The sequence below is a fragment of the Myotis yumanensis genome, unplaced genomic scaffold, assembly GCF_028538775.1.
Source record: "Myotis yumanensis isolate MYYU_CA2020_CCGP unplaced genomic scaffold, mMyoYum1.0.hap1 SCAF_1, whole genome shotgun sequence".
Taxonomy (NCBI): domain Eukaryota; kingdom Metazoa; phylum Chordata; class Mammalia; order Chiroptera; family Vespertilionidae; genus Myotis; species Myotis yumanensis.
In genome coordinates this window covers 148,577,109-148,586,479 of record NW_027223752.1, presented here as the reverse complement: position 1 = coordinate 148,586,479, position 9,371 = coordinate 148,577,109, and the positions used below count along the sequence as shown (strand labels likewise).

The following is a 9,371-nucleotide window of genomic DNA, read 5'->3' as shown; positions in this document are numbered from 1 at the left end:
CATCAATTTTGTGCACCGGGCCTCTAATATATATATACTAGAGGCCCGGTGCACAAACATTTGTGCACTCAGGGGGTGGGGGGAGGGGGGTCCCCCAGCCCAGCCTGTGGCCTCTTGCAGTCTGGGACTCCTCGGGAGATAACGACCTGCTGGCTTAGGCCTGCTCCCGGGTGGCAGAGGGCAGGCCCAATCCCTAAGTGCAGCCCCTGGTCAGGCTCAGAGCAGGGCCGATTGGGGAGTTGGGGCGCCGCCCCATCATGCACAGAGCAGGGCGGATTGGGAGGTTGCGATGCCACCCTCAGTCACGCTCAGGGTAGGGCCAATTGGGGGGTTGGGGCACGCCCCCTGTCACACTCAAGGCAGGGTCGATGGGGAGCCACCCCCTGTCACTCACAGAGCAGGGCCCATCAAGGGGGTTGGGGCTCCGTACCCTGTCACACACAGAGCAGGGCCCATCAGGGTGTTGGAGAGCTCCCCCCTGTCATGCACAGAGCAGGGCCGATCAGGGGGTTGAGGAGCTCCCCCCTGTCACTCACAGAGTAGGGCCGATAGGGGAGTTGGGGCACCGCCCCCTGTCACACACAGAGTAGAGCAGATCAGGGGGTTGAGGTGCTGCACCCTGTCACACTCAGGGCAGGGCCAATGGGGAGGTTATGGCTCTACCCTGTCACACACAGAGCAAGGCCCGTGGAGGGGGGTTGGGGCACCATCCTCTATCACCCACAGAGCAGGGCCGATTAGGGGGATGGGGCGCCACCGCTGTCACACTCGGGGCAGGGCCAATGGAGAGGTTATGGCTCTACCCTGTCACACACAGAGCAGGACACATGGGGGCGAGAGGGGGGTTGGGGCGCCGCACCCTGTCACACACAGAGCATGGACGATCAGGGGATTAGGGAGCTCCCCCCTATTAGGCACAGAGCAGGGCCCGTGGGGGGGGGTGGATTGGGGCGCTGCACCCTGTCAAACACAGAGCCCCAGGGCAATCAGGGGATTGGGGAGCTCCCCCCTATCAGGCACAGAGCAGGGCTGATCAGGGGGTTGGGGCGCCTTCCCCTGTCACAAACAGGGCAGGGTGAATAGGGAAGTTGTGGCCCCGCCCCCTGTCACACACAGAGCCGCAGGGCAATCAGGGGGTTTGGGCGCTGCCCCCTGTCACGCTGATCCTGGTGCCGGGAGCCTCGCTGCTCCGCTGATCCCTGTGCCAGGAGGCATGTTACCCTTTTACTATATAGAATAGAGGCCTAGTGCATGGGTGGGGGCCGGCTGGTTTCCCCTGAAGGGTGTCCTGGATCAGGGTGGGGGTCCCCACTGTGGTGCCTGGCCAGTCTGGGTGAGGGGCTGAGGGCTGCTTTCCGGGTGGCGAGTGACTGAAGCTCCCAACCGCTCCTTGTTTTCTTCTCTCTCTTTTTTTTTTATTCTGGGCCAGCTTTAGCTCTGAGGCCTCGCTGCTGAAAACATCGATACAATGTTTCGGTCCAGCTGGTTTTCAGTCCGGCTGGTTTCTGGGGTTTTGTTTACCTTCTTATTTGCAACATAGTACATAGTTGCTTAGACTTGCAGCTGAGAAGCCGGCTAGTGAGGCGGGGAATGTTGGAGTCCGCAGCAAGCAAGCCTCATGTTCGCTTTAGTGACTGGCTGCCGGCCGCCATCTTGGCTGACAGCTAATTTGCATATACTCACTGATTAGCCAATGAAAAGGGTAGCGGTCGTACGCTAATTACCATGTTTCTCTTTTATTAGTGTAGATACACACACACACACACACACACACACACACACACACATATATATATTTAATGTCATTAGGGGCTCCTATGGTTCCCCCACTTCTGAAGCAAACTGTGTTATTTGACCTCAGAAGGGAAAGGAATGACTAAAGTCTTTGTCATTCTTTCTTAGAGGAATCCCTCCATTGGGTACAGGAGGATGAGATAATTATGGTTCCTGTGTCAGACAGAACCTAGCACTGTTCTTAGCTGCAGGGATGCTCCAGTGTACTGCTGTGAAGGATCCTGGGAGAGGCAGGGAGAGCAGCTTCCTCCATCCTGTGGGAGAGTGAATGAACGCAGAATCGGATTCTTCCTAAGTGCCCGTCTCATGGTGTGAGGTGTGGGATATGCAGCCCTGTTGGCACTGTTCCCTGAGTGCCAAGGCCTTCCATAGTCCCCACCAATCATCTCTTTGCAGCAAAGGCAGCTGCAGTGGCATCTGTCAACCCAGGGTCCTCTGCTCAGGTGGCTGCTGCTCACCAGCTAATAGGTTATTATCTAGTCTGCCCTTGTGGGGCCCAGTCTTAATAGAATCTAATACCATCCTTATAAATACATTTACCAGAATAAACCTGCTCCCAGTGTGCTCAAGCCCATGACTATTTGCAGAAGTGCATGGTCTCTGTTGATGTTTTGTTTAAGAAACAAACCAAAAAACAAAATCCCTTTAATTTATATGAAAAGCTACCCAGAGTAGCAATCACATTCCTAGTGAGGGTGTGGATAGGTTGACTCCTTAGCAGCCAGCCTTTGGGAGGTGATTATAACACCAGGAAGGCAGGGCCGTCACAAGACAGAGCTGGGGAAAGAAGGGAATCGTCACTACTATTGCCAAGGGCCTTAGAGGGGTTTTCTCATTGAATCCTTACAGCCCTCTATAATAGGTACCACTAACCCAAGTTGGCAGATGAGGAAAAGATATTCAGAACTGTAAAGAGAAGAGACAATATATTATGGAGTAGAAATTTTGTCATTAGTCCAGGAATTATTGAAGGGCTTCTGACATTACACAATAGCTGCCTCAAGCTGAAGGTGAGCATTAGGGAAAGGAATTAGGCCAGGCCTTTGCCCGTTCCTCCCTTCCCCATTTCCACATGGAATCTCACTGAAGATAGCTATAGCTGTTAGATGAATAGTGTCACTAGGTTGGGGTCCTTCATGCATTGAATTTATTCCTAGACTAAATCAGCTCTTATAATAATAACTAGAGGCCTGGTGCACGAAATTTGTGCACAGGTGGGGTCCAGCTGGCCCCCCCCATTCAGGGCCGATCAGGCCGGGCCAGCCAGGAGGAGGGGCCATGGATGGTTGGTGGACCAGCCCTGCCCCCTGGTCGAACTCCCAGTCAAGGGGACAATTTGCATATTAGCCTTTCATTATATAGGATTATTATAGCTCATAATGATGGGAGCAGAGAGAATCAGTCAATGTTAGAATTCAACTTCCCGCCGAAACCGGTTTGGCTCAGTGGACAGAGTGTCAGCCTGCTGACTGAAAGGTCCCAGGTTCGATTCCAGTCAAGGGCATGTACCTGGGTTGCGGGCACATCCCCAGTAGGAGATGAGCAGGAGGCAGCTGATCGATGTTTCTCTCTCATCGATGTTTCTAACCCTCTATCTCTCTCCCTTCCTCTCTGTAAAAAATCAATAAAATATATTAAAAAAAAAAAAAAGAATTCAACTTTCCACCCAAGGCTAACTTTAGACAGTTAATTCTCAATAGATCTTTTACCTGAGATCCCACCCACTTTTCTAAAAAAGTGATATGAGCAAATGCTTTGTTTTTGCCACTTTAAAATGAAGAAATTCTTCCTTTACCTCTTAGTGCTTAATAAGAATTGGAACCATCTGCTCTTTCCTGAACATAGACCAGCCTGGGCTCAGCCAGCTGTGGAGATGCCCAATGGTTCTCCCTCCGGAATGTGTCTCCACAGAACAGAGGGGATGTATGCACCCTCAGGCAACAGTTTAAACAAAAATCAATATAAAGAAAATTCCTATTCTTTTTTTAAAAATATATTTTTATTGATTTCAGAAAGGAAGGGAGAGGGAGAGAGACTTAAAAACATCAATGATGAGAGAATCATTGATCAGCTGCCTCCTGCACGCCCCCTACTGGGGGTCGAGCCTGCAACCTTGGCATGTGCCCTTGACCAGAATCAAACCCAGGAGCCTTCAATCCACAGGACGACGCTCTATCCACTGAGCAAAAACAGGGCAAGAAGACTCCTCTTCTTTACTCTCTTGATTTCCACAATCATAAAACAGACATAAGGAAATACAGGGAAAGCAAAAGATTTAGCAACAAGATTTCCTTTTGACTGTCTAAAATCTAAATTGAAACAAACTTTGAAGCTCTCCTTTGGTCAAGTTTGCATAATATAATTTTCTTGGAATTTTCTAAGTTATCATGTTTAAATAAATTGAAATTCCTCTAGAAAGTCATTTTCTTGGCAACTGTAATACGCTTTTAATTAGTGTTCCTGAGCCAGAAGCCTCAGTTCTGACACAAATATTTTCTCCAAAAAGTGGGAAGCAGGATTCTAAGATGGGAAGGGTCTGTGCAGCCACTTAGGCATGTGGTGTATTTGTGTTTATCCAGCACGTGCTGCCAGGCCAGGACTAATGGCAGCAGGTGCTGGGAAGGGATGACCCTCAATTTAGAACGTTTAGTGTGTCTTTGGTACTTGCTTTTTGAGATGCTGGAAACTCTTTAATGGCTTGGGAGAGACCAAGCCACTCTTCCTCCTCGTGGTGTGCCCCAATGATTGGGTCTCACTGTGTGAATGGAAGCTGAAAGCCTTAGGTGAGTGAGCGTATTGGCAGTTCCAATGAAGCCAAAGCTGGTGTCCTATGTCATTCCTTCTAACTCTGACCGCTGCCTGTCTGGGGCAAGGGTGTGCTCCCAGGAAAGGAGTTCAGAACAGGTACTAGTTAATTCATCCCAAATAAAACCGCTTATTTCCTCTCACTCTTCCTGTTCACTCCACTATCCTGCCCAGCCTTTCTGAGTCTCTCCCTTCTCTATTAAAGCTGAGGCCAAGCCTGTGACCGAGGCTGCCTCAGCCACCAGCCTGCTGTCCTCAGGGATAATTCATACCCAGGCTTTCTACAGGGAGGGGCTGCAGTCACATGCCCTCTGTGTTCAGCACACTCTTGTCTAGATGAGTTGGGGGGCTGAAGGGCTTACGTCTGAGGCCTGGCTCTTTCAGGCAGCGGCACAGAATACAAGTAAAACTACCACATGCTGAGCATCCACTATGTGGCAGGCATTGGGTTTTCTTCTCCTTTCCATCTTCACTATCACCCGTGTGTAAGTGCTGCTTTTGTCCTCACTTAACAGATGAGCTCTCGGGGGTTCAGAGAGGTTAAGTGATTTGCCAAGGGTCACAGCGCAGATAATTAGCAGAGCTGGCACCTGAGGCCAGGCAGTCTGACTCCTGCAGCTGCTCCAGTAGCTGCCTCATGGGAAGGATGAAAACATGGGCCCATGGATCCTACTTCTCCTGGCAGGAGCTTCGCTTTCCAGGCCACCAAAACCCAGTCCTTCAGGATACCTCCTCCCATGGCATTCATAAATAGACTAAATCTGATTTGTATTTATTTGGCCATACAAGTCCCTGGCAAGGCATATCAGAATATACTCCACCACTTCACTTCCCATGGCTTTCTAGTTTTTACCTGCTCGCACCTCAATAGCCCATGTGTATACAGTGTTGTATTGCGTGTCTGATTCACATGTGTCCCACATGTGAAAAGTGTGTGGGCCTCAGTGGGTCTCCTGGGCCACAGGCCAGGCATTTGTTATAGAATCAGGGAAAGGAGAACACTCACTGAATATTTGATATTATTATGGAAATTTTATTATTATAGTTTTAGTTGTGATAATGGTATTGAAGGCTTTTTTATTTAAGGAATCCTCTTTTATAGATTCATATAAAAATAATTTGGGGTGGGGAGGATATGAGATGGGGGAATAGATGAAATGAGATTCAGGCTCTGAATCAGCAAATGTTGAAGCAGGGGAGGGGGTGGGAGGCCTTCATGGGAAGGAATCTATTATACTGTTTTCTCCACTTGTGTATGCACACAAAACTTTCCATAATACAATATTATTTAAAAATATTGGATCTGACTGAAAGAGAAACCAGAGTGGTAAGCAATATGCTTCAGCAGCTACAGTGGGAGGGCAACTGCAGAGGTAAGAGCTCTTTTTCCCAACAAAGACCCAGAGACACGCTGAAAGGTCAGAAATAACAATACAAAGCCTGAGCTGTGTCCACACTCACACATTTATTTGGGTTTGGAGAGACGACACAGATAAAATACTTTGATCATACACAAGTTTATATTTGGTAAGAACAGGTTGCCACATGTTTATATTTTTTCTTTTAGTAACGGAATAATGCTGGGGAGATGGCGATGTCTTGCAGAAACTCCGATTGGGAACACTATTTGGCACATATAACTAATAAATACACAATGTTTGTACTTAGCATTTGAAAACAGGACAGCACATGCAAGGCGATCTCCACGTGTAGGGTCCTTCACTCCTTGTCCTGCCTTATATTTACACTTGTGCTTTCTTTGTCCATATTCTGAGGAGTAGGACCTACTCCAAACCCCAGTAGGGACAATACCTGCAATTTTGGCAGCGTGTGACATTCCATATTGGTTTCTTCTGTTCTCAGAGATAAAGTAGCACTCACCTTGCTTTTCTTAAAATCACAATTGTTAAAGGAGATTCTCAGTGGGGTGCTTAGCCGAGGGCATGTTCTGTATTAGAGCTGATGTGGAAGGCGTACAGTTTAGCAGAGAGGAGGAGAGAGAGATTACAGGAACAGTGCGAATGCAGTTCTCAGAATATCGATACAGCTACCACACAGAAAAAGACATATCAATAATATATTGTACAAGCTTTTACAGCAACACATGTTGATTTGCAGCACTGTAAAGTTCATATCTGAAGCACACAACCACAATCTGAGGTGACAAGACAGTACTATCAATACAATAAAGGCAACACAGTTACATACACAACTGATTCTTTTTCTTTCCTCACAGCCTTGTGATAATACATGAATTCAATCCCATTTATATGTCTCAGATTAAGACGTACCACACTTGTTTCAAGTATTTAAAAATAATAAACACAATATTGCTTTATAAATGAAAATGATCATGTTAATTCTGATTAAAGCTACCACCAAACTTTTCTAAAATTTGTAAAGAATGGTTCCACCTTTGGTACTGGGGATTTGGGCTAATGTTCAAAACAACCTACCTCCCTCACTCCCTCCCACCCGAGTGGGTGACAGACCTACTTTAAAGAATATTTATTAAACTGCTGGGACCTACTAGTCTTTAATTTACCTCCTTCCTTGGGTTACGGCTGGTAGGGGTTTCACTACACATGGTTGAGCTCCAAGCAAACTTGGGGAAGGACCTGGAAGGAGCAAAGGGTGGGGAAAGTCACCTGTTGGTAAAAGCGATTTCTGGTCCATAGAGAAAGGAGAAATGTTTCTAAATTTGTGTCTGCAGCTTCACATATGAGTCCGCTGTCCCCTCGGCCTCTGAGAATCAGCAGGCCCAGAACTCTCTGTGGGGCCTCTTGTTAGCTCGTGTCTCTCCATCATGTTTGCAGGGGCAGAGGATGCTTTCAAATATTGTTTTGAATTCTAAGGACCTTAATCTTTGCATAATCTGGGCACTTTGGATCTTGATGGGAGATAGAGAAAAGAAGGTCTTAAGGTGCTCTCTCAAAATCCCTGGGGAGGAACTATTTTCACCAGAGGGACAAAAAATAACTACCCGTGGAGTTGAAATTAATTATTTGGGATCCCAGTGATGGGGCACCTAGCAGGGGAGACTTTCGTGGGTAGAGATGGTTGGAAATGGAACTAAGCAATTACTCAGGTGGTAAAGGACTCCTTCCTGGACAGTGGCTAAGGGGCGTCCGGGCTGACACCATCATTCTCAAGCAGACATCTCTTCTCCCGAGGCTGGCTTTAATTTCCTGGGCTCATCACACTCTGGAATGTGCTTTGTTCTTCTTTGCCCAGGTTGATTAGATTTTATTTTTCTCTAATGAATCCAGATGACCAAATAAAAGAATATGGTTTGGGAAGATGCCATAAGAACCAGCATCAACTTTCTGTTTAAAACAGGGTGAACTGGAAAGGAAAATAGAGATGAGTACCCTAATTCAGTCTAAGATGAAGCTTGGTTTGTCATGCTCACCGAGCAGATCTGCAAAGGGTCAACTGGGAGGAAAACATTTTTAAATGGGAAGGGAATCTTATTGTTTCTCTGATCAATTATATTAAGGGACTTGCAGTATTCTTTTGTGTTTGTTTTATAATACTGACTTTAGAGATGCGATAAGCCATAACATGAATAGGAAGAAGGCATCATACCTTTTCTAAGAATTTTGTGGGCCTATGTTTCAAAATAACTGCTAAGTGTTTTATTGTGCCTCCATGAAAAGAAAAAAAAAAATCTGGCTTAGTTTTTATATCTGCCCCTGCAGTTTGTATAACCCATATAAAATAAAAATCTATATGTTACAAAATAGGATTTCTTTTTAATATATATATTTTACTTTTGTAAAATTATATGTATTTAAATACATTTGAAATGTCGCTATAGGTAAATTAGAAATTTTTTTCTAATACTATGAAAAAGGCAAGAGTTTTTATTGTCAACATACATTTTATATTTACTTTGTCCTTTTTACTGCACCCCAAAGAACCTTTTATGATTCAGGGGCAATTTGGCACTATTCAATCCTACTACTTTTAAGTGAAAATAACATTTGATTTGCATACTCTATTAAAAGTAAGGGAAGTACTTATAACAATTTTAAGCTTTCCCACATTGATTAGAACACAGCCTTTGTCACTAATTATTAGAGAAGTATTCTAACTTAAGAAAGGGTTTTTTAAAGGAGCAATGTTGTTGTTGTTTTTCACTGTACTTCTACTTTGACACCACAATATAGAAGTAGATTTACTTTGGAACAGACTACAAATACATTCACACAGGTTGTGATAACTTAATTGTCTACCTAGAGAATTGAAACAGCTTAGTGAGTTAGTTTATTATAAATCTTGTCCAAGGCGTTCTATTTCTTCAATCAGGAAGTCAATGTCTTGGTGAGTTGCTGCGGGGTTTGAAATGACCATGCGGAAGAAATTGACCTTGTCTCCCAAAGGCTGGTAGCTGACCATTGTGGTCCCAAACTCCATCATTCTGGCTTTAATCACCGGAGCCACCTGTGTGAGAGACCAGATCAACATGGTGACTGCTTCTTCTGGGGGCTCTCCCCTTGGTCAAATAATCTGCTATCAAGTAGCATTTCAGCTTTTAACTAAACAATTAGAACCATATTTGTTTTTCCTTGAAGGAATTGTCCCCAAGCTTCCTTGGAATTGGAGGACTGGAGCAATTCTGTATATTTAGATCTTAGAGGTGATCAGAGGAATAATAAATGGTAGTGAAAGGATTTTAGAGATAGGAGAGGTGGGTTTTAGGGAAGGCAGGTCTATGGGAGAGGAATTCATACGTGACAGGCAGAGACAGCTCCAAACCACCAGATTGC

The 9,371-nt window shown here is 45.7% G+C and overlaps 1 protein-coding gene across 1 annotated transcript in view; it reads right to left on the bottom strand.

The window, feature by feature from the left end:
* Positions 1 to 6,045: 6,045 nt before the first annotated feature.
* GAD2 (glutamate decarboxylase 2) overlaps positions 6,046 to 9,371 on the bottom strand; it is a 57,165-nt gene continuing 53,839 nt past the window's right edge. Inside the window, exon 16 of the mRNA XM_070432961.1 lies at positions 6,046 to 9,045. Coding sequence (XP_070289062.1) covers positions 8,872 to 9,045 — 174 coding nt within the window. The 3' untranslated portion in view covers positions 6,046 to 8,871. The remainder of the gene's footprint in view (positions 9,046 to 9,371) is intronic.